This window comes from Python bivittatus, unplaced genomic scaffold (assembly GCF_059951505.1).
Source record: "Python bivittatus isolate LINGU-HERP-01145 unplaced genomic scaffold, Pbiv_v1 ctg000020_np1212, whole genome shotgun sequence".
Lineage (NCBI taxonomy): Eukaryota > Metazoa > Chordata > Lepidosauria > Squamata > Pythonidae > Python > Python bivittatus.
The window spans coordinates 8,025,298-8,051,431 of NW_028277030.1; the positions used below are offsets into that span (position 1 = coordinate 8,025,298).

At 39.5% G+C, this 26,134-nt stretch overlaps 1 protein-coding gene across 1 annotated transcript; it reads right to left on the reverse strand.

The window, feature by feature from the left end:
- Nucleotides 1–1,775: 1,775 nt before the first annotated feature.
- Nucleotides 1,776–5,837, reverse strand: MLNR (motilin receptor). Its single transcript, XM_007431709.2, has 2 exons — nt 4,939–5,837; nt 1,776–2,773 (listed from the first exon to the last, which is right to left on the reverse strand). The coding sequence occupies exons 1-2, from the start codon at nt 5,753–5,755 to the stop codon at nt 2,490–2,492; spliced, it is 1,101 nt and encodes a 366-aa protein (XP_007431771.2). The 5' UTR covers nt 5,756–5,837; the 3' UTR covers nt 1,776–2,489.
- Nucleotides 5,838–26,134: the final 20,297 nt, after the last annotated feature.

Here is a 26,134-nt window from a genome sequence, read left to right on the forward strand (position 1 = left end):
TTGTTATCATTTTTAATAGTTTCTAAACTTTCAACTTAGTAAGAAAAACTGCATCGTCTGGATGAGACATTGCTGGCTACTAATTATCCCTTTCTAATACATTCATTGAGGAATTTCTAAACTGAATTTGCTAGTTCACATATAAATATAAAACCAGTTGTTTCATTCTTTATGTAATGGTTAAAAATGGCAGTGACCCTTTTGGACAATGCAGTAGCAATTAGATTAGGGCTTTTATTTAATAATGCCAGTAGCCTGTTTTATTCAGAGATTATGGTATCTCCCATTAAAGAATCATGACATGTTTGCTCTCTTTTCAATACGTGATGTCCTCTTTCTTAAATTACCAAGTTGTTTTATGTTTACTCTCAAAGCATTCATTATTTTGAGATCAGGATTGCTGAAAAACTATGATGCATGAATTCCCATCTGTAACTAAACTCTTAGCAAAGAGAATAGAAAAACAATTTGGTGCTTTCAACTGGTGTTTTTCTTTATTTAAAGCTACTAAATCTGGGTTGCAAAAATCCAGGGGGTACCATGAGTTTACACCTTGTAATGGTTATCTGATTTTTGCAGATGGGGTCTAGATAGGGTTGTCCTGTTTTATCTTTTATTTCTCATCGTGCTGTAAGATAAAAGCAATGTAGCTCTTGTTTTGTGCTCATCTAATGGAGTTTCATTGACTCAGCTCCAACTTCTGCCGTTTTGTAAAAAAAAAAAAAATTTTGTGGTTGGCATCGCAAAAGCAAATTGTAACCACTCCACTGTTTTTAAATGTGTTCTAAATTAGAAACGACATAGCACTGGATATGATAGTAAGAGTTAAATCACTGATTTGGAGCTTTATTTTCTGTACAGGAGATCATGCCTATTTTTCCCTGCCTGGAAGAGTTGGCTACCTGCAACCCTTGAAACTTACACAAGCCTTGATCTAATTCAAAGAAGTCCTTTGAAATAAGGGGTTCAAAACTCTGCCAAGGTCCATCTGACTCTTTCCTGGCTGCTGCTATGCAAGGAAGATAAAGAGAAAAAAACAATCTCAGAGAGAATGGGATCCCAGACAAAGAAAAAGAAAGTGCTGAAAGAAATAGAACCAGACCTCATTCACTTTTTCTTCTGGACTTGCCTGTCTTATTTCAGCTTCTTGACCTCTTTGGAGTACTCTTGAAGCAGCCAGCCTTCCACAGGAGAAACACATCACTACCTCTGCTGGAGGGAATGAAAACTGCCCATACCCAATAATTTATGAAAGACCTACTTCTTGTGGAAGGGAAAATATGGTTGTAAGTTATTTTTGTAGAGTTGGGTGAACTCAATCTGTTCTTTAATCTTGTGCCAGGGCCCTTAATTGCATCAGGATGAGATATATTTTTACTATTTTTGTCTAGATGAGAATCAAATATAATTATTGAACAATAGCCTCCAAGTTTTCTTACAGCTCCCATAGTCAGACTGAATTACATTTAAAATTATATCAGCCAGTTGGTGTCAATATTAGGGAAGCAAATGGGGAACTAAAATAAATGAACATATAGTCTGATTTAATCATAATCCCTATCTTCCATTCCACATTTGTTTCATTATTTTTGTTAGTCTATCTGATACAACTAACTGGGTCTGTCCTTTGAGCTGTGGTAAATTGAAAAGCAGCTACAAATGGTGCTGAATCATTCTGACACTTACTAAAACAGATAAACTGAAAGCATAACTGCCTAACCCAGTGTTTCTCAACCTTGGCAACTTGAAGATGTGTGGACTTCAACTCCCAGAATTCCCCAGCCAGCATGGGAATTGAGCCAGTTCTGTGAGTTGAAGTCCACACATCTTCAAGCTGCCAAGGTTGAGAAACACTGGCCTAACCTAATAGGAAATTCACAAACACAGGTTAAACAAAAATGTAGGCTGCTATTCTTAAAATCAGGCTCTTTGTCTACCTCAGAGGTATCTACTCCTAACTGCAGTCCAGTGACTGTCCAGAGGCTACGGATGAATCCTTTTAAATTATTTTGCTAGAAATGTGGTAGAGAATTGACACTTGGATCTTTTGTACCTAATATGTCAAATTATGGGACTTCCCCACAGCCTTGCTAGCTAACAGAGCTTTTAAATGATCTCAGACCTGCCTTCTTCACTGGTGGCCAAACTCAGCCTGCCATTTTGGCAGAGCTGGCAAACTATAGCAAAGTCCTTACCTGCCAACCAAGATCAGCTTGTGGTTTCTAATCCTGGTTTGCAAGCATTCGTTTGCTGGAAAGACCAGGTGGCAATTACAGTATACACCAGAAGAAAGGGAAGTGTATCTTTCTCTGCTTGTCCAAATAGCCCCAATGATAGTTAGGTTTCATCTGCACCAGCCCAGTCTTACAGTTCAAAGAGTCATGCATGGAAGTGTAGCTATGATCTGCCCTTCATTTCACAAATCTGCCAAAAAGCGTATCAGTGAAAGCAGTGGGGGAAAGGCTCCGATAAATCATCTCATTTTTAAATTATCCACTGATCTCTAGGTAGCCAGCTGTCTCTCTAGTAATAGTAGAAGCCCGTTCTGTTGGCTTTTTGGTTACCAGTAACTTGTACACTGCCGCCCTGTATTTCTTTGAGACAAGACTGTAAAGGATTGGATTGATCGTAGCACTCAAGTAGAAAAGCTGCAATGCAAAAATATTAAAATATTGAGAGAAGCGCATCATCCTGGTGTCCTTTGGGTTGATGTATATGATCCGGCCAATGTGGAAGGGCAGCCAGCAAATGACAAAAGCGAGAACCAGGATAACTGCAAGTGGGCAGAAGAGAGGGGAATAAGGTTACCAGGTGCAGTTAACCCTAACCTTTAAGGCACGATTAGGAGCTTTTGGTAGGATCGATACTCACACGTTTCCTTGAAATGTACAGTAAGATGGGCAGGAAAGCAACAACTTCTTCATCTGAGTAGGAATCATTTGGGACATTCAACTGATTCGTTTTATTAGTGCCTTGATAAAAATAACATGCCTTTGACTCCGTATTATTCACTTTGGCTAATATAAAGAAAGTATGTGGGTTTGGATAAGGGATGGGGCAGAACAGGCTTCAGCTCAACCCTGGCAAGACTAAGTGGCTATGTGTTTTAGGGACCCTGATCCCAGAGATTTTCCATCCTTAACTCTGCGCAGGGATGCAATTCCTCAGTTAGAGATGGTGCGTCATTTGGGGGTCCTCCTGGACTCAGCTCCTGCTTGAAGAGCAAGTGGCAGCCATGGCCAGGGGCCCTTTGCAAAGGTTCATATTGTGCATCAATTACGCCCATTCTTGGACCAAAAGGTCTTGATCTTGGTGACTCATGCCTTAGTCACCTCCCAGTTGGATTACTGTAATGCACTGCACACGGGGCTGTCCTTGAAGAGCATTCAGAAGCTGTAGGTGATCCAGAAAGCAGTGGCGCAGGCAGTTTTTGGCATTTCTCATTGCACCCATGTAACACTGCTACACTACAAGCTGCACTGGCTCCCAGTGGGCTTCCTGGTGTGATTCAAGGTGCTGGTTATTTCCTATAAAGCTTTCCATGGCATAGGGCCAGGCTAGTTCTGCAGCCACCTTTCTTCCATTGTTTCTGCTCAGACCACCAGACCTAGCAGATAGGGCATGCTCTGGGTCCTTTCTATCAAAAAAATGTTGTCTTGTTGCACCCCAGAGTCATGGCTTCTCAGTGGCAGTGCCTGCCCTATGGAACAGCATCCCCCTGGAAATTTGGATGGCCCCAATCCAGTAAGGCACTGAGGACCTGGCTGTTATGTTACCCCAAGTGTTTGGGTCAGGAGGTTAAATGAGCTCTGCTCTTGTTGATTTGCTCTTTTCTGCTGTGAATGGAGTTATTGTTTATCCTTGGGTGCCAGGGGTTATATGTTGGGGGGGGGGTTAATTCTTGTATGCTGCCCAGAGCCACTTGTGTGAGATGGGCGGCCACATAAATCAAATAAATAAATAGACTAAAGGGCTTAAAGTTGCTGGCTACTTTGTACTGGCTACTGGGTATATAAACAATTGGACATAAATCAGATTTCCAGATAGGGATACAAAGAGGGAGCAGGAGAATCTAATGCATGGAAATGTAACCATGAAGCATACAGAACTCAGAGCCTGACTAGTGGATTGAATCCAGAACTGTCTGGAGAAGAATGATACTAAGGAACAATGAGAATGGTTTTGACTACATGCTTTTTCAATCATAGATGCAGTTTATGAGAGTAGAAGTATCACCTGGATGTTTGCTTCCTCCCCATGCTCAGCTTCAATATATGTATATAATGACAAAAGTATGAGTTCTCTCACATACAGGTGAATTGGCTCTGGGACCTCCTGCACATTGAAAACTGAAATATTCCCATGAGCCCGAAGCTTTCAGTGTTCTGAGATTCTTAAGAAGTGTTCCGTCTTCATGGAAGTCTGTATTTGAGGGTTTGAGCAACAGAATTTTCTTTGGGGTAGGGGTTGATGCTTATTTTCAAAGAAACCTTTGGGGCTGGAGCACCATGCAGGTCTCCTGGCTATGCTACCCTGATTACTTGTTTACACTCATTAGATATAAGAAGGATTAGCTGAAAGTTCTGTAGGATAGCCCTGGATAATATTTGGAACTAGATCATCCTCATTCAGTACTTTTGGACTTCACAGAGTACCCCCACAGTTGGTTATTACACACCAGGGTGTTTGGGTTTCCATCAGTTCGGGAGCTCTGATAAGAGCAAAGCTCTGGAATAGTAGATCGGGAGGTTCTAGATTGTCAACCCCTGTGACAGAATCACTAACAATGGAGATTTGCTATGAATCAAACCCATAGTTTCCCGAGCCTGTATAATGGGGCTGGGGGAATTTCTTTGGTAAAGGTAAGGGATTGACAGGACACGAGGGCACTAAGATAATGCTTCCTCCCCCGTTTTAAGTTATCCTCCACTTACTTACCCAACATGCGCACTGTTTGCTGATGGTTCCGGTATGAAGCCCCACCAAGATGTGCTTTGCCAACCTGCAGAAGCTCTTTAGCAATCAAGCCATGGAGGATGTAGAGACAGAAGAAGGGGAGGATGAAGTAGCTGGTGGTGACCCAGAGCATAGTCTCCAACAGCCCTGTCTGTTGGGCATACACAGTAGGGCCACATTCATGGCTGAAATCATCATCACTGGAAAAGTTGCCAGCCTGTTGGACTCCCACAAGGAATAGGAAGGGTGCAGCAGAGAGCAGTGCCACTGCCCAGAGCACTACCAGCAGGGCTTTTACCCGCTGCTGGGTCACCAGGACTTTAGCCCGCAGTGGGAAGCAAATGGCCAGATAGCGCTCAGCTGTCAGGGCTGTTAGATGCAGGATGGAGCAGTAGGCACAGGCCTCACTTGACCAGTGCCACACATGGCACAGCACGGTACCCAGCACCCATGGGTGGGAGCGCCACAAGCGGTACAGATCCAAGGGTAGACCCAGCAGAAGCAGCAACAGGTCAGAGACAGCCAAGCTGCCTAAATACAAACTGGTAGTGTTGTGTAGCTCTTGGGAGCAGCTGGTCACAATCACAGTCAAGACATTGCCACTCACACCCAGCACCAGTAAGACCAAGCAAACAGCTGTCACTGGGATGAGAATGCATATGGGCAGCAGTGGGCAGAGGTACTCGTTGCAGGGTGGAAGGGCCCAGATTTCGGTATCCTGCTCTTGACACACAGCCAGACTGCTGCTGTTGGTTAAGCCCATGTTGCGACTGGTCCCCGTGCTGCTATTACAGAACATTCAAAGCACTTCTCAGCACAGCAAGATGTGAACTCCCTTCTCAGGCATCAGAGATAGGTTCCCGCTTTCCTTGGGTTTGCTTGATCCGGCGTGTGCTCCTGCAGCTTCTTCTGTCCTTTCCTTCTTCCCCTCTCTTGGTCTTTCTCTGTACTGAAGCTTTCAACAAAATCCCAGGAGTTGCTGCCCCTTTCCCTGCGCAGGGAAATGAGGTGTCTATCCTCCAATAGATATCCATGGTTACCAAAAGGTAACTCCTCCCGAGTAGATAACAAATAAGAAATCAATTTTTTTTATACTCGCTCCAAACTGAGCCTCATTCTTTCATATCGGCAACAGGAACAGCTGCCGAGAAACAAGTAAAGATCCCCCTCCTCAAAAACACAAAAAAGCTGCTGAGATGTGAAGGAGAGAAGACCCAAACCTAATAGGAGCACCTAATAAAAAGATTCTCGGTCCCCTGAAATACAGTATATCAGATTTATTACAGAATATGCTTTCTTTAGCTAAAGTCCACTTCATCAGACACATATATGTACCTGGGTTTATGGGAAATGGGGAGGAATTGTAAGCAGCTTGGCCAAATGTAAAAAGTACAAAGTGTGTGACTACAAAAGCACAGTATATAAAAGACAAATACTAACTTTTTTTTAGTATTGTTCTTAATTCTGGATGTATTATGTATTTTATATATATTTATAGTTTTAATGTTTTTTGTAAGTCGCCCAGAGTCCCCTATTGTGGGGGAGATGGGTGGGGGAGAAATCCAACAAATAAATAAATAAATAAATAAATAAATAAATAAATAAATAAATAACTGTTCTAGCTTTGCTGTGTACGTTTCTATGTAAAATGTGAGAAGATACCTTTGTCTTGCGACAAGCTACACTGATAAAATCAGATTTCTTGATAAGTTTTGCTTCATCAATTTCACACTTTTTGTGGAAGTATAACAATTTGACAATCAGGTAGATATTGTTCAGGGAGATTAAATGTTCTCTTGCTGGTTCCTGAACATTGTTGTTACCACTAAGTGGTGCTACATATGTCCATTTTACTTTGGGGTATAGTGACTAGCTTGGTCAGCTGGCTAAGGTCATATATCATGTTAAGGCATAATAAGGCATGATTTGTTTTTTTACTGGGAGAGAGCCATAAATCCAAACTTTGTCAACTATGCTTTAGGGCTTAGTGATATGTGTGAACTAGGCCACTGAAGCTTATTTAAAAAATAATTAAAGCAAAACTGACTTGTGGGCTTTTTCCACTTGCAAAACCATGGCACAAACATGCCCAGGCAACCTCTTCTTTCTGTTGTGTCTTTGCTTGTATCTCTTCCCCAGCCCAAGACTGAGACAGGCTTGAATTGCTCTTGGCTGTAATGTCTCCACTCTTATTCCCACACCATCCAAAGACAGTCTCAAGGTGTATATAATCTGTCACCAGTTACGTTAGAAGGAAGGCCAGTGTCTGGCAGTGATGGGCAACAGAGGCAGGATGGGAATCAGCCATGGGGATCAGAAATTATTTATTTATTTGAATTTGTTATGGCTGCCCACTCCGATAGATTCTGAGTGGCTTATACAATCTAAAAAAGCAGTCAAAACAGTTTAAAACATAAAACAACACAGACACCCCTGGCTAAAACAACCATAGCAATAAAACACAACAGGGGCCACACAAACACATTAACCCAAGGCCTGGGACCGGTGCCAGGTCAAATGTCATCACTCAAGGGTGAATAGACAGATCTTCAACGCATCCCAAGAGAGAGATCCTTGATATGATATGTGATCCAGCCATGGACAGCAGAAAAGTGTGGCTGGCATTTGACTACATTTCTTATATTAGAAGACAATCAGGTGAATGAGTTCCTAATAGGAATTATTGGGTTTTTTAATAGTGTAGCCTGAGATGAGACAGAGGCATTTTGATTAATTGTAGGAGTTGTTCTTGTGACTTGAGTCTTTTTCACGGGTGGTTCTTCCTAGAGCTTAGGGGTGTATCTTAGATGGTGCAGTTTGTAAATAACAGCTGTAAGTAGCAGCATCTAGCTAAAGTTGGCTGAGCTCAAAAAAGCAAACCAGGGTTGGATCTATCTGATACTTAGATAAGAGACTAGTAGGCAATACCAAGGCTGCAGGGAGTGGTAACAGCTATACAGAACTGCATATCCACAAACCACATTCTCTTCTTGCCAGTTTGATCAAATAAGAGGCAGAGAGGAATAGCCCTTTATCTTTGTCATAGTGAAATATTACCACTCCTATGACTGCCAAGCAAACTGCAAAACAAAAACATTCAAAAAATAGCAGTAAACTCACTATTTCCCTAGGTGCTGGACAAAATAACTACAGTAGCTGGAGGCGAAGCCTTTTCTGCAGAGCCAGTCTTCACTGCCCCCATGCAAAATATCTTCTAGACCACCAAGGGAATCATTAGAACTACACAACACAGAAATAATCAGGACTTAAGCCTTGCAGTCCGGTGCAGGAGGAATTGTATGGAAACTAGCACACAGAAAGGGTTGACTCAATCTATAATATTTGGAATTAATTAACGGGAAATGGTATCAGGATGGCAGCCTCTGTGATTTATCCCCTGAACAGGTGTAATTGCAGGTCAGCTTGAAAGTGAGATATGCAATCACTTAATTAGAAGGTACAAGAGTATATTTATACTGGATCCAGTGATATTCCATCACTGACTCTCTTTTTTTATTAGTGATTTTTTTATATAATAACTGTATTAGAATTTTTAAAAAGAACAGTAAAAACTAACAAAAACTAATATTAAGGGGAAAAAAAGAAAAAAAAGGAATTGGAAAAAGAGAAAATAGTAAAATGCAAAAGTGCAGAAAAGAAAAGAAAAAGAAAAGAAAGAAAAGAAAAAGAATTGACTTCTGACCCTCCCCACAACAGATATAAGTAACAGTATACATCAAACTCTTGCTCTAAATTTACAACATAACTTCCATTATTTCTATTAGTCGACATTATTTCTAATCATCAAACCCAAACAATATAATTTCATTTTTTTCTATATCCTGCAAAAAGTCCAAAAAATTTTTCCAGTTAACACTAAAATTATACAATGTCTTATCTCGAGTCAAAGCCATCAATCATCATCTCAGCCAACTCCATCAACTTCACCAACCATTCTTCCACTGTAGGTAATGTCTTATCCTTCCACCTCTGTGCATTTAAAAACTTTGCTGCTGTTATCATATATAAAAATAAAGTTATAGATAAAGTCATATTCTTCCACCTTTATACGTATAAAAACCTTACTACTATTGTCATATGTAAGAACAGAAATTCCATAAATTTTATAACAAATGTATTTTAACCTTAGTTAATGTTATACTGAGATCATTAAAACATTGTCATTCAGTCCTGGTCACAAAAACAAATCCCATTAATAATTACCAAAAGCCTCAGCATATGTTAACCACAGTCCAATAAATTCACTTTGTAAATCTTCTGTTTACTTTTAAAAAGTTTAAACTTTAATCCTTTCAGATAGTGTCCCACAAGTTGATTCTCCCATTATCCCCTTGTCTTCTCCCAGAAGTATCTCCAGTAATTTCTCTTTGTGTCTTCCCAGGAGCAGCCTCACCAATGCAATACATTCCTTTTGCAAATCCAAGATAAAAAATCTTTCCAAATGACTCTCCTCCATTATTTGTACGTCCCCTTTAAACATTGTAACATCAGTTGATTCCATTTGTAATTCCATTCTGGCATCTTCTTCCATATCCTCTTTTAGCCATCTTAAGTCCGTGTTTGAATCCACAACTTCTTTATTCATACCACCTTCATAGTCCAATGTTTTTTGAACTCCAGTTCCACATTTGACTCAATCTCCACCTCTTTTCAGTGTTAACCATCTTATCCACTCTTCCCTCTATCTTTTTTTTCAAGGGACTTGAATTTAGCTCCTACTTCATCAAACATTGACTGGAGTAAACTTAAAGAAGTTATTTTATCTTCTAATGGCTGCTCCAAAGGACCTCTTTTAGCCATTTCTTCTCTTTTTTTTTCCCATTTAGACAAGTAGAATGTACGTATAGCTGGATATAATTAATTACAAGTGAAAGTAACCTAGTGCCCTCTAGTGACTTTCAAACTGGAATTGCAGGCATGCATCACATGCCCTCTAGTGACTTTCAAACTGGAATTGCAGGCATGCATCAAGGAAAAACATACAGGGATCAAGCTACAATCTTCTTCTGTTTTAAAGACCCAGCCAATTAACAGACATAATCTCACAAATCAAGAAATTTTCCCATGTAAAACCAAACCTCATCAAAGCAAATGGAGTTTCGTAAAAAAAAATAAACTTCAAACAAATAAATCTTCTCTTTTCACTGTAAATAACTTTTAAGTCTCTTTTAAATTCCGCTTGTCATCCAGCTTTTTGCAAATTAGTCAGATTCAAATTAATACTCTATTTCTTCTTTTAAAAGTATAGTCCCAAAAATAAGGATAGGCCCCTTAAGAGAATTACTTATCGGTTGTGAAGGAAGGTCTCTCTTAAGTTACAAAATAGCTATATTCCATGGTGTTTAGAAATGAGGTTTGGTCAGCTCTAGTGTCCTTAAAAAGGCTGCACCACAGCTTCGAACAAAGATGGATCGCCTACCTCCCAGCTGCTCGACTCGAAAGCCGTTCACAGAAGCTTCCGTCTCCATGATTAGCTTTCAAGAAATGGGCATCCGGAGACTCTATGGGTCGATTTCCTTGCTTCCTCCTTGATCTGAAGCAGGTTGGGTGGCCAGCGCTTGCTGACAGCCACCAATCCAGCTGTGGTGCCATCTCCCCTCTCATGGAGAGATGATTAAGCCGTCATTGTCCCCACCAGAAGTCTTCCATCACTGGCTCTCAATGGGGTTGAACTTCCCCAGTCGAGGCTTGGGCCCAATCTGGAGGTCCTCTTGGAATCTCAGTTCCTTTTGGAAGAACAGGTGGAAGCTGTAGCCAACAGGGACTTTGCACAAGTACACCTGGTATGCCAGTTGTACCCTAGCCTGGATCAGGAGGCCCTTTAGACAGTCACTCATTCTCTAGTCACCTCACAGTTTGATTAATGCACTGTACTTAGGGCTGCCCTTGAAGACCATCCAGAATTTACAGCTGGTCCAGAAAGTAGTGGTGGGGGCAGTGATGGGGGCACCATGTTACGCACAAGTCACCCCACTGTTTTGTGAACTGAACTGGACACCTGTTGGCTTCAGGTGGGATTTTAGGTGTTTGTTATACACCTTGCAGGCCATTCAAGGCCTGGCTTAAGGACCTCCTATCTTCAGTTGTCTCTGTCTGTCCAGTATGGTCCAGCAGGGTGGGCCTGCTCCAGGTCCCGTCAATTAAAGAATGTCATCTTGTGGGATCCAGAATGTGCACCTACTTTGTTCTGATTCCTGCCTTCTGGAATGATCTCTGCCCAGAGATTCGTGTGGCTCCCACCTTTATGTCATTCAGGAAACTATTGAACACCTGGTTGTTCTCCCAGGCTTTGGGGACAAGGTGTTTGTGAACCCTCTTTTGTCCTTTTTCGTTTGATCTTGTTTTCAATATTTCACTTTTTCAATTAGTTGTATCTTTTATATGCTTCCTATCAGCCCAACTAGCATAATCAGTGGTCAGAGATCCTGAGAGTTGCAATATGCAACATATGAGGGACTCCAGATTGCGATCTATAACCTTGATATATAAAAGCCTGAACAAAACAAGAAAGAGGCAGTCTGCTCATTTCTTTAAAATATGAAGGCAACCTATTTCAAAGAAGCCTGTGCCAAAGTCCAATTTTAACAGAAGAAGACTCCTGAGACGGAGTATTTCAGTCAAGCGTAGACATTTGCCAGTAACTGGACGTCAGATTGGGATTATGGTAAAAGATGCCATGCTGTATTCTATGCAGGAAGGTAATTGGCATTTGCACCTTTTGGCCACATGAACTAGGATGACCCCCCTCTGCCTGTTCAACCCAGTATGGCCAGATGGTAATGCATGTGGTGGAATGCCCTGAAGTGTGTCAGAGCTTAAAAGATTGAGATCCCCTGCTCTCCTGTCTTACACTTAGGATTCCCTGTAGCCACTGATCCCTTCAAAAAAGTTTAGAATGATTTGCTCGAGAGTTCAAAATGCTGTACTGTACTATCTTTGCTGAGCAGCTATTTATATTCTCCTGGGGATCTCCTTCTAGCCTATCAGAAAGGGTTGGGTGCAGGATTCTGGAACTTTTTGAAATAAATTTTATTCAAATTTAATATAAATAATTTCAGACATGCATACAGTGTTCATAAAAATTAAAATACATTTTCCTTTAAAGTTGAGTGAAATTATTACAATTGATTTTTTGTCTGAAAAATATATGCTAATGCATAACTATCATTGCTTTAAGAATGATTTTGTCCTTGCTTGACAGAAAATATTTGTCTCTACCAAATGGCAAATTATTGTTCACAACATCAGTTGGACCCAAAGAACTTTTTTTTTTTTTATTGTTTTCCTGTAACACTCGTAAAGCATTCCATAATTTCTTTTGCAGGATGTATTCTTTCATCTATTTTGCACAGTTTCTTTTTCAAAATTTGTTTCATTTGGATCATACCAACTTTCTAATCCTGGGTATGTACCATGTCAGGAGATTAATCAAGTGTTAATATACATGACTCCTATTTTTCATGAAAGTTCAGCAAGGGCTTTTCTTTTCAGAATAAGTATATAAGAGCCAGATTTGCTGTCAGTGTTAAAGAAAGAGTAACTGAAACCTTCCACAGTTTGACTGTTGAAGGTCTACAAAATATGTTTGCTTTATAAGAAGAATTGGTGAGCAGGTATTGGTGAAAGCTTTCATTTTGAGAACATCTGTCACTGAGTTCATTCCTGAACCTTTCATGATCCAGCTAAACTCATTAGCACATTCTCTTCATCTAAGATAGGGGGGAAAAAGTGATTGCTGCTGTTATCTAGCCCTTTGGGGGCAGGTGGATTCATTCAGCATTCTTAGAGCACATTTAAGATGTTTTCACCAAATAGTGTCCTTAGGAGACTTTTTATTTTTACAGTATGGAAGAGAAAAAGAAAGAGGTGAGAGATGCCACAAAAGCATATGTCACTTTCCTACTAAACAAAATTATCCTTGCAACATGCATTCTGGTCATGAACTATGGACCTCTAAGTAAATTTACAATTGGAAAAAAGGGGAGGAAATTGAGCATATAAACTAGCATATGCTGCCCACATATCTAAACAGCCTTCCAAATTATAAAATGCTTGTTCAGCTAGGAAAGGTGATTTTTGAGATTGTTCTTCCTGGTCCATAGGAGGTTTACGTGTTCAGAAGTTGGCTGCCATGGTGTGTTAGCGATCACAAAATTGCCATTTATCAAAAGGCAACTGAAAAAATGGTTCCCTGTCAGGTTTCTAGCCCCCACCCCCAAGTGCACTCACCCATCTAAGTTACCTTTGCCTTTTATCTGATCAGGTAAGTATCCTCCTAAACAATTACTGGGCAGCCATCATTCATTGTTTTCATTTTCTAAGGATGCTTCTAGCATTTTCAAACACACAGCACAAAATCCCTGCTCTCATTCTTGAATTTTTCTCCTCACTGCAACTTCATGGCTTTCCTCCATTCCCCTCCACTGATAACTCTTCCTGCCGAGTGAGCATCGGGTCAGATGTCATCCAGGCATAATTGTTAGAGATTTGGGCTAATGAGACAGAACATAGTGAATGGTATCTTTAAAATAGTGTCAGTCACCCTGTGGAGAGATATTCCCACAGAGTCCTCTTGCCAGTAGACATTCTCCATGCTTCTGAAGTGTGTGAAGATCCAGCAAATCAACTTAGGAAGATTAGCTAAAATGATAGGGAAGGAGAAGGAGAAGGAGAAGGAGAAGGAGAAGGAGAAGGAGAAGGAGAAGGAGAAGGAGAAGGAGAAGGAGAAGGAGAAGGAGAAGGAGAAGGAGAAGGAGAAGGAGCAGTCCTTCAAATTTCCTGATTTGTTTTTGTTATAGTTTGCCATTTGCACTTTGGTGAGGTAATAAAACAGGTTTTGCAGATTGTTCGTTTCTCAGTAACAAAAAGTAGGAAGGTACTGCTAACACTGGGGACAAAAAACCTGCAGTCCCAGTTCCACATGCAACCCTCAACCTAACGTTTAAAGCTTTCTGCAAGCAATCGGCTCAGATCTCCAGTTAGAGCTCCGAGTCATCTCTCCCTGGTCAGAAAAAAAGAGAGAAAAAAATCACCCGCTTTAAGCTTTTCATTATTCGCTCTAACTCCATGCCATTTGCTTCCACCTGTCCAGCACAACCATTTTTATTAGAAAAAAATGTTGCTGTCCACAGGCTCACCTGGTCAGTCCTATAGCAGGGAGAGGGAAACTAAGGTGGTCTTCCAGATGTTGCTAAACTGCCACTTCCAGCATTTTCACCAAACTTGAATTGGCTGGGGATGCTGGGCGTTATAGTTCAGGAATATCTGAAGGACCCTTTGGAGGTTCCTCCAGAAGCTCACAAGACATCTGGAGGCTGACACTGGCATTCTCACAACCTGCTGTCTTGGTAGAAACCCAGAAAGTTCAATCAAAAAGAAATTGTGAGAACAAAGGAAGACTGACTCAGAATAGGAACAGGGATCATCTTAAAGGAGAGGAAGAAGAACCAGCTGGGGTTTAATCGTCATCCACTAGAAAGAATCAAGGGAGGAACTTTTAGAATTAGGCACTGAGTCGTTTATTTGCTTTTGTGGCTTATTTGTGTATTTTATGTGTGGCCTCTTGCCCCAATCCCACAGATGATGTTCAGAAAGATGACATCTCAATGTCTTTCCAAATATCTCTCAGAAGAATCATTGCCATCCCTAGAAAAAGCAGGAAGTAGCACTCGGGTCCATGCTTTGCCAGATTCCCCAATTCATGGCAATTCACTGTGATACCTTCTTTAATCTCAATCTGTAAATCCCTTGCTTTTATTATTATTTCTAGCATGCTACTATAGTAAAATAATGCATTCTAAAAACCAGTCTAAGAAACCCAAAGGAAGGATGGGGAGAGGGGGAAGCAAAGCATGATGTTCACAATTTGGGTTATCCAGCTGTTGTTTCTTTATCCAAACATTTAGACATATTTTTATTCTTGTTTTGGTATACCTGGAACTTTTTTAGTGTATAATCTTGAAAGTCTATACTTTATAAAAATTCAACTGAAGTTTCAGGGGCCCTAGTGGAACTCTTCCTTAGAGGGTACAGTTTCCTTACAAGATCAGAGACATTCATTTATATAAGCTGAGCTTCAGCACTCCATCCAGCCCCTGTTTCCTATCAACATTAGGAAAGTGCTTGTGTGCCATTAGATTTCCCAGTCAGGCCTCCACATGGCCAGTGTCACCACTCCCAAACATTTTCAAATGCTCTGAGCTATTTGACAATGGCCTGTGAGCATCTTAGACTGCACCCATTGCAGGAAAAGGCAAAGTTGACCTATCCTCCTTCCCTGCAACCAGTGCAGGAGCACCAAATCCAGTCGTCTGCCAGTATCCTGCCATCCCTCACTGGCCCCCAACCCTGCACTGCTGCCTTTGTTCATGAGAAAGAAAAAGCAGCCCCTTTGGCTAGGAAAAGACTCACAGCCAAGGAGAACAAAAGCGGGGGACCGCTGTGGAACTGGAAGATGAGGATTGCTTGAAATTCCCACCAGTGGGAAAGTGGCCCAACATCCAGTGCCTTGAAACTGAAAATAGTCCAACTTAGGAGTTTTGCAATATGAGTTTTTGGCAGCTGAGACAGATTTTTTTTAAAAAAAGGTCAACTTGGCTGCCCACTAGGAAATGTTAGCGTGAGAACCCAGGGTTGTATTCCCACCAGGGCAGGACTCGGATTTGATAGTAATCACTTTCTTCTCTCTCTCTTTCTTGCTGCCAATAAGCATGTGGCAATTTCTGGACCCCCCATAAATATCTCTTAAGAATGGGGAGACATTCTGAGGAATGGTAGTGTTCAGAGTAGAAATAGCCCTACCATATTTGTAGTGGGGCTGCAAAAATCCAGATGATCACTAGAAATGGAGAAAAGTGTACATCTGGATTTTTTCAGACTAGATATGATAGCCTTGTTCCATCACAGACTGATCTACACACACACACACATACCACACACACACATACACACACACACACACACACACACAGCCCTATCTCACTCCATCAACTTGCTTAGTGGGACAAAAAAAGATGAGTCATTCCTGCTTGTCATCAACCATAGGAATTCATATGGAAAACTCATCATGCCAATTTTACCTCTCAACACTGGGCCATTTTCCAGGGTCCTGCAGCTAGTGGACCAAGAGAATGGCACCCTCTCCCAGAGAGTGGCAAACATTTGAGGCAGCAGTGCACAGGCCAAGTGTAAATCTGGGTTGAAATGGGCATTTCAGACCCTACCTTTCTCTTTCAAAAAATATTTTACAGCAAGAGTAAGCAAAACATACATAATAGTATTATTATTGGTTGCACAGTCAGCCAGATGTTTAGACTGGATTTGGCATTTTTATCCACTTATTGAGTCCTTCACAAGGACCTGGGATAGGCAGATGTTGTTTGATCGCATTAAAGGTATCGTCGCAGGATGTAAGCTGTTCCAAGTAAAGCTGCCTTTTGCAGTTGACTGATGGTGATTTTGTCTATGCTGATGGCCTTCAAGTGGTCCGCCAGATGTTTTGGGATCACATCTAAGATGCCTATAACTATTGGTACTATCTTTGCTTTCTTTTGCCATAGTTGTTCTACTTCTATTTGCAGGTCTTTATATTTTGTGATTTTCTCCAGTTCTTTCTCTTCTGTTCTGCTGTCTCCAGGTATTGCAATGTCCACTTTCCAGACTTTTTTGTCTTTCTTACCAACAATTGTTAAATCTGGGGTGTTATGTGGCAGAATTCTAAAGTCCCAAAGCACTTTAGCTTCTTCATTTTCTTTCACTTTGTCTGTTTTGTTGTCCCACCAGTTCTTGCTTGCAGGCAACTGGTATTTCTTGCAGATATTCCAATGTACCATTGTTGCTACTTTGTCATGCCATTGTTTGTAGTCAGTCTGTGTGATCTTCTTGCAGCAGCTAACTAGGTGGTCCACTGTTTCTTCAGTTTCTCTGCAGAGGTGGCATTTGCTGTCTGTTGCTGTCTTCTCAATTCTGACTTTCTATAGTGGACAGTGGATAGTGGACATTGCATTTGTTCTTAAGGCTTTCTTCAGCTGTCTCTTTCTTCAGCTTTCCTGCTCTTAGCCATTGCCAAGTCTTCTTGGTATCTGCTTTTCCTGCTAGGGTGTGTGTGTGTGTGTGTGTGTGTGTGTGTGTGTGTACTGGCCATGTAATCCTTTGCCTTGCTATGTTCTTTTTTATTCTTCATTTGGTCTTTCTTGTAGGCCAGTTTGGTCTCTTCAGTATTCAGTAAGCCTTCATGGTATTCTAGCTTCAGTGCATCTTCTTCACTGTCCTTCAGATATTCTTCTAATGCCCCTTTTTCTTCTCCAACTGTCTGGTGTACTTGCAACATTCCACGCCCACCTATGCCCTTTGGTTAGTAGAGTCTGTCAACATCACTGTGTGGATGAAGGGCATGATTCATTGTCATTATTTTTCTGGTCTTCCTATCCAGGTCTTCTAGTTCTGCTTGAGTCCAGTCCACTATTCCAGCTGTATATCTACTAACGGGAATTGTCCAGGTGTTAATTGCCTTGATGGTATTTCTGCCACTGAGTTTGGACTTCAAGATCTTTTTCACTCTTCTGATGTATTCACTACTAACCTTCTTCTTAACTTCAGTGTGCTTGATGTTGTCAGCCTGAAGGATGCCCAGGTATTTGTAGTGATCTTCTTCATCCAGACTCTTGATGTTATTTCCATTGGGCATCTTGATTCCTTCAGTTTTCACTGTTTTTCCCGTTGATGGTAAGGGTAGCACATTTGTCCAGTTCAAACTCCATTGTAATATCTTGGCTGTATATTTGGGCAGTATTGAGCAGTGATTCCATTTCAGATGGTGTTTTTCCATACAGCTTCAGATCATCCAGGTAAAGGAGGTGGGATAACCTGGCAGATGTTTTTGATGTTTGATAGCCATGTCCTGACTTGTTCAGTATTGTTGACAGAGGAATCGATGCAATGACAAACAGTACTGGTGATAGTGAGTCTCCTTGAAAGATTCCTCTCTTGATATTAACCTCTCTCAGTCTATCACCATTGACCAGCAACTGTGTTTTCCATTGTGCCACTGATCTTTACACAAGTACGTATTATTATGATGGTTGGTTGCACAGTCAGCCAGATGTTTAGACTGGATTTGGCATTTTTATCCACCTATCAAGTCCTTCCCAAAGACCTGGGATAGGCAGATGTTGTTTGATCACATTAAAGGTATTGTTGCAGGATATAAGCTGTTCCAAGTAAAGCTGCTTTTTGTAATTGACTGATGGTGATTTTGTCAATGCTGATGGTGTTCAAGTGGTGCTCCAGTTGTTTTGGGATTGCACCCAAGGGGCCTATTACTATTGGTACTATCTTTGCTTTCTTTTCCCACAGTCATTTTATTTCTATTTTCAGGCTTTTTTTTACTTTTTTATTTTTAATACTATTTGCAGTATTATTATTATTATTATTATTATTATTATTATTATTATTATTTAACATTTATGGGTGCCTAAAGCAGCAGGGACTAAAAAGCATTTTTGCTAGCTCTGGAGAGACATTGTAAGATACCCACTCAGAGAATCTAACTCAGCTCAAGAACTACACAGGTGAAAGGGGATATGTGAGGTCATGTTGATAAAACTAATAACAAATAACAATGGATGTCCTTCTCTGATTCAATTTAATGCAAGTGACAGAAGCAGCTAGAGTTCAAGCTGTTATCTAAATCACCTTTCCCCTTAATGGTTCCTGCCAGAAATGTTGATACTATAACTCCCACCTCTACCCTGTGAAGAATAAAAGTCTATAATATCCTAAAAGCCATGATGGCTTAGGAAACCTTGAGTCTGTAATCTTAACCTATCTGGAGAAGATCATGTTGAGATAACTGGCCAATATATTCTACTGCAGATAGCCCCCTTGATTTGGCTACCTGGAAGAGTTTTCAAATCGATCCCCAAGATATCAGTGTTTCTACAATCTCAGACATTGGAGTATCTTAGGATCAGTGAAATATTTGTCTTACTAGCAAGAAATATTAATCTTTTGGAAGTAAATGGAAAAGATAGAATTATCTCATGAACATGGTTTCCTAGACATATTTGTGTTGATTAGGTGAGATGAAGTATCTCTAATACTTGGCATGATATTAATGTGGTTTTAGTATAATTAGAGTCATAATAATAACATTACAGATGAGAAAACAACATTCTAAGCATCCTGTGGGGAAGAAACTGTAATCAAATAGTACATATTAACCTAATGATATATTATATAAATGAGGCCATAAAGTCTCCTTGATTTTGCTTCACAAATGTTAGTCAAATGCCTCTGATAATAGTTCAACTACTAAAAAGGTATTTCATAGAGAACGGTGATCCAATGAATAGTAAGGGCCTGCAAAATCTAGATATTTTACAGAGGGAAGGGGTTGAGGGTGTCCACAGGAGGTCAAAAAAGTTAAGATGGTAGCCACAACTATGCAATCAAAGAATTACAGGAAGAGGGAGAGATTTTGATGGAAAGGGATAAGTATTCCCTCCAACACAACCAAGTTTGATCCAGATGGTTTCAGATGTACTAAAGAAGAAAATGAAAAATCCTTTTGAAAAAAAATGCACTTAGAAAGCAATTACAGCCACACAGCTGTATGATACATTTATAATAGTAAATTTGTTTTCAAATTGAGCTTGATACCTGCTTGTACATGGACACAGTCACACTGTTTTCTCGGCAACAGCACAGAAATGGTTTGCCATTGCTTTCTTCTGTGATTTCTTTCACTTACCAACATGTTTACATTTCTCCATGGTTTTCTATCCAACTCTTAAGCAGTTATGACCTTCCTCAGCCTTTCTGAGCCAACATCAGGTCGGCGCTGTCTTTATTCAGACCAACCAAAGTGCCACAAAACAGCATTCAAACTTTTGAGTTTTAAAAGCTCTTCATTAGGCAAATGGGCCACAAAAAAGGCAGGGAGTTAAAAGAAAAAGGAAATGACAGATTTTAGAGCCGTATCCATATCAAGTAATATTTTTGAAGAAATGATGGGTAGTTTTGATATTCAAATTGGATCTTACCAAGTATCTGATAAGGGCTCTCCCAAAGGTTGTTGGAAACATAATATTACAAGAAAATATGAGTTCTCCTTCCCCACTATCCAAGCACAAAAAGGCCTATTCATGCTACAATCTGTTTCTCTCCATTTATTTATTTATTTATTCATTTATTTATTTCAATTTAGGTGCTGCCCAACTCCAAACCAACTCTAGACAGCTTGCAATACACAATAAACAATAAAAACACAATACAATACAAAACAAAACAAGATGGAATCCGGTCACTGTATACAAAAACATAGAGAAAAGACAGACAAATCAACTATAAATTGATTGATTAAATAAATAAATGCACATCCAACAAGTGGCTCCATTCATCTTAATAACCAGGTCTTCAAGGACTTATGAAACACCATCAGGATGGACCCGCATGGATTTCATGGGGGATCCTGTTCCAGAGAGCAGGTGCTGTGACAGAGAAGGCCTTTAATTGAAGAGATCAAGAACACAAACTGCATAGGATCCTGCCTTGCCAGAGAACAAGAACAAATAAACATTATAGTTTTTATATCAGCAAAGCCAGACTGTAATTTGGAGGAACTTCACTAACTAGAGAATCATTGTGAGCTTAATTTTGACTAAGTGGGCTCAGTAGTGATCTGCTGAAACTCTGATCTGTTAAATAATTTCAAAACACTCTTAGAGTGTGGCTTGATGTTGAAAAGGAGATCTCTTAAAAATAAAGAATAGAATGTTTTATTTATTCCCTATTTTATTAAATCTGCACCTTTATCTCTTGAGGAAAAATATGAAGGTGTGGGAGTTCACAGAAATAGTATGAGCCCAGAGGATGATACATACTTCATCCACAGAAATAGTTCATATACCATTTTCCTGTTTCAGTGAAAAACTCCATGTGGTTTATAGTACCTCACAATAAAATATAATAATAGCTGGTTAAAGCATTTTAAAAAGTAAAATTCCATGATTGCATTTATCCATTATTTTATTTATTACCAGTGCTTCTAAGCCATTTCAAACATAGGATTCTAAGCATCTTACAGATTACATAGACTACATATAAATTTATCAAAATTATATAATAACAATAATAATAATACATACTATCAACATACATTGAAAATAATAATAATAATAATAATAATAATAATAATAATAATAGCTTCATAAAACCATAACAATATCAAGCAGCTACCTCTGCCATTATGTGTATTATAGCAACCTCTGTTAGTAGAAAAAGTTTACAGTATCCAATCATTAGAGGTAGCCAGCAGTACTTTTAGTCAAAAATAATAAGAACAACAACAACAACAATAATTTATTACATTGATATCCCTCCCCACTCCCAGAAAAATGCTTGGGCAAGCCCATTTGTTTTCAGCTGACAGCTAAAACACTTAAAACCGCCAGTCCCAACTCATCTCCGTGGAAGAGAATTCCGTATGGCAGAACGGCATCTTCTACTCCGCTTTCAAATGAGCTTTAGTAAGCTATTAAATAGCAAGCAAGACATCCTCCAGACAATGCACAGACTCCTACATAGAGAGCCAATTTCTGCCTATGAAAGAAGGCAGTTATAAACAGACACTGACAATCAGCAGTCTGCCAAATGAACATCCCATCCGTTTTGTTCACAGAATGCCTGGTTTTCAGCAATAATCTTGCTTCTGCTTTTGGTACAGAACCAAACCAAGGAATTAAGACACATCAGAATTAAGAGAACTTCTTTCATTGGATATTGTACACTTTTCTACTAACACTGGTACAATACAGTTTACTAAGATGATCGACATAAGCGACAAAGTAATAAACAATCATGTTTCCCACAAAATTACCAGTACAAAATTATCCTTGGGAACTCATGACTGAATATTTTGAAACATTTTTAAGTCCTGTTCAGTCAAATCACAGCTGAATCAAGTCCAATACCAAATTTCCAACAGTGTTCAGATTAGGCTCCTGCTGATCAGAACCATCTCAAGAATATGTGTTGCCTAAGACAAAAAGGCACACCCACAATCATATATAAAGAGAAATTGCATGGAGGTGGGATTTTCACTTCAGTTCTGAAGACTGTTGGCATTTTCAATTGTCCCTGAAGAAATCTAGTAGGACACACAACACACACCATCTGAGAGATGCTCAGGAAGAATTGCCAGCAGAGCTGCCTCTGTGGTCTCCCCAGATCTGCCACTTGAGGTACTCACTTCATTCTGCCCAATGTTAAGGCTAGCCCTATAATCAACAGGATCCAAAACCTATACCAGGCCATCTTTCTTTTATGCTCAGTTATCTCAAATACTTTATTTTGGCCTCATCGGGAAGGAGCTACAAACACTGCAAATGTTGACCTCCTTGTTGTGCTCTTTTTCTAACTCTTCCAGGGCCTAATTGTAACCCGGCAACCTGAACTGTACACAGTATGAGTCTGCTTTATTTCCAATTCCCACACTAATAAAGCTCACCTTGGAATTTGGCACCTGCAGCATTCTCAACTGACTTTTTCATCACACTGTTTAGTCCAACTTCAGTGTAGTCTATGTAATTACAAACCACAGTTGTTTTTGTACTGCCTTTCAAAAGTTTATATTTCAGATGGTACATAGCATAAAACAAGCTCTCTCCAAACAGAAAAAAGGGGGAAAAAGGCAGAACCTAGATGTAGGTTAAAACTAGTTCAGTTAAATTATAGATACACAACCTAGTGCCCCTCCCCCCAGTTGTTTAAGACTACAAATACTATACTTTCTTGCCATTAGCTGGGGCTGATAGAAGCAGAAGCCCAAAACATCTGGAGGAAAGCAGGTTGTCTACCCCTGTGTTAGATCAACAACTAGAATTATTGGAAGTATTTTGTTATACAGCAGTGTAAGCTTGAGAAGGACCTCAAGGAACATCTATCTCATTAAAAAGCAATAAAATATTTATGTATAAAAAAAGATCATCTCTCTATCTCTGTGGAGGTTGTGGACAGAGAAGGGCTTTAGTAGATGATCTTAGAACACAGAGATCGTTTAAAACAGTAATTTGAATACGGCCAAAATGAATAAGTATCCAATTAAGATCTTTAAATATCCCATTTCCAGCCCCCATCAGACCCGATCAGAGAATATGGGATATGGAGGGGGGCTGTTTTTGTTTTGCTTCATACTTTACATTTTATATGGAATCTTATTTGTTGGTCATTCAGTAAGAGCAATCACGTTTTAAAGCTTTTCTAATTCAGTTTTGGGTGTTATCAGTCATGGATGACTAACTTAAATAGTGCAGTTCCTGGTGAAGATTTTTGGATGGAAGAAGGAAATGATGGTGGTGCTGATGGTGATGATGACAATGACGCAGAAGCTGAAGACTATTACGTACAAGATCATATCAATCCATCCATTCCAATCCATTGAGTCATGATGAAATGCTCCAGGGGGATACATAATAAGCAGGTGAGTGTGGTAACCTTAGTACTGGCCACAATTACATTTACATAGTTGATTTTAAGCTTTCCTTCTAGAAGAATGTTAGTATTATAAAGTACCTCATAATCATGCTCAATAAACATTTATTGCTAAAGCATCAATGGAAGCACTAGCCAAAGTACTGTCCTTTGGATATGTTGGAACTGCAACTTCTAGAATTCCTCACAGCAAATTAGATGGACCTCAAGCATAGAGTGCCATCTTGTGGCTTTGTGCAGCCACACAGTACAAAGAATAAGGCAAAGCGTTATGTTGATCCTTTCTGGAGTAACCTCTCAGCAATTCTAGCCAAGCTGTCTTTTTATAAGAAAGACCATGAACATGGCTTCATTCATATTGGGGATCCCTGATCTAGGCAGGTAAATGCTTCCACCTATAGTGGGAATGCTGTAATGTAGGAATGTAATGGCAAAATCATGTATTAAAATTCTTTATTCCAGATCATTTCATATTCTTAACATTCCTAAAACCAACAAATTCTACTTGTTTTAACAAACTAAGCCAGGCACAATGACACCCTAAAAACCACAATATACAATTACCATACTGCTTCAAAAGACATGGAACCTCAATCTAAAGAGTATCCTTATAGACTTACAATGTACATGGCAACTATCTGGTCTTCAGACCGCATCCTATATGTCAATATACCTATGTAATTTAAGGTCTCACCTAATTCTGTTTGATGCTAAGATATTGGGTTTTTTTTAATTAGGACTGCAATGCCCCCTATGCTAAATTTCCCAGTTATTAAAAAAGTCTTTGGATTTTCTTATAAAGTTATCACATTGTTCCTTTTTGTTTTCCCCTATGAGTATTTTTGCATTTTTTCAACCTGGTGTTTTGGATTAGAAGATATACGGAGAGCACCAAGTTAGACAAGGCTCTTGTTAGAGTGTGCACTGAAAACAACATTTTATTTTATTTTTAAAAATTGTCCTTCACACCTCAAACTTTAGAGTTTATCCTACAAACAATGTTAACAAGCAATGCTAAGAAAAACAGAATTTCATTCTATTGACAAGCATGGAGAAAAATACCTCTGGTTGGATTCAAGATACAACCTTCAGAATTTTGCTTATCATGAAGGCCAACAGACGTAGCCCAAACCATTTCAAAGTGTTGCTGTAAAGGTAAAAGGAAATAATAGTAAACTGTAAACTCTGTAATCTTCAGACAAGAAATGAAAAATGTTTAAATAACAGCTTCAAAATTCCAAGGAAAGAATTTTAGGAATTTCTGGCAAGAGTTTGTTAAAGTTTCATTCGCTTACTAGTGCTTGAAACAACTAGGAGTAAAATCCATTCAAAAAGGTTTATTTTTGGCTTGTTTTGTTTTGCACAAATCCTACAGTCGAGGATATTGAACAAATTTTAGGTGAAGCAAGGACTTTAATAAATGAAATCTTAAAAACGGAAGGAGATGCTTCTTTGATAATCATGATAAAACTACAATATTGGGCAAGGTCAGTTTCTTGAGAAAAATAGCCATCTCTTTTGAGCTATACCTAAAATTAACAAACTGAACTGAATACTTCTGAAATCAGAGTAGTGAGAAAAACTTAATTTTGAAAAGTGGAATTTGAGTGTTTTCCATACCTTTATATCTGTCTGAAGAAATATAATTGGGAGACTTTCTGGAGGATGACTAACAGTGAATATAATATTATTGCAATAAAATCAGACATTTATCAAATCATACATTTTAATTATATAACGTATTATATTATTCCAACCTATTAAAAGCAAGCTATACAGTATACATAAAAAGCAAGCTATATACATAAAAAGTTTAATACAAAGTAAACAGGCAAAAATTATTCTGCTGCTTGCCTCCCTTGATAGCCCCCCACTTGAGGCAAACTGAAGGTGGATCAAATTCAGCCTTCTCTAATCTGCTGAAATCGTAGTCCAATACATCAGAGGTCAAGTTTTAGGAAGCTACATAAACATACTATGCCCATTCTGGCAGCTCTGTGTAGTCCTCCTCCTATCATTGGGGGAGGACTAAATGAGCTTACCTGTAGACATGATTTTGATGGGTATTGATATTTTTCCATCAGCAGAGTTATATTTTTATAATTTTCAAGGCATCTTAACTAGATCTCCCAGAAATGGTTGCATCCATTGTCTGCTTTTGTAACTTCTCTGTTCCCAGAATAAGCAAAAGACAAGTAACAGATTTCATTTATTTTTAAACACATTTAGATGTCTCTGGTTTTCAGACAAATGTTCTAAGTACTTGGCCAGCTAAATAGTCCCATGTGAGAATATTTGCTGCCCTTCAGCAAGCAAGTAGTGCTTGTTGAATAGGCTGCCATAAAGGGAGTGGGGAAGCATCAACAAACAGAAATTGCAAAGGAATTATTCAGCATTTTTCCATCCATGAAAAGTATGAGAAAAGGCTTGAAAAAAAGCTTCAGTGGAGTCTTCAGAATGAGCTATTATTTGTTCTGAGTTGGCCGTGGTAGCCAAAATCAACACTGATGATGGGCAGGCCCTACTTTACTGGTTTGACTACTGCCAGGAAAAATTCAGATATTCACATCAGATATTCAGTGATCCAGAAAGGGCCCTGTTTCCCTATCACACAATGCCTTCCATCACCACCCTGCAGAATGGGGCAGGGTGGTGGTGGAAGGCATTG

Coding starts and splice junctions, on each gene's coding strand:
- MLNR (XM_007431709.2), bottom strand. CDS start 5,755: ATGTTCTGTAATAGCAGCACGGGGACCAGTCGCAACATGGGCTTAACC. Junction 2,774..4,938: donor GCAAACAGTGCGCATGTTGG/GTAAGTAAGTGG, acceptor GCCCACTTGCAG/TTATCCTGGTTCTCGCTTTT.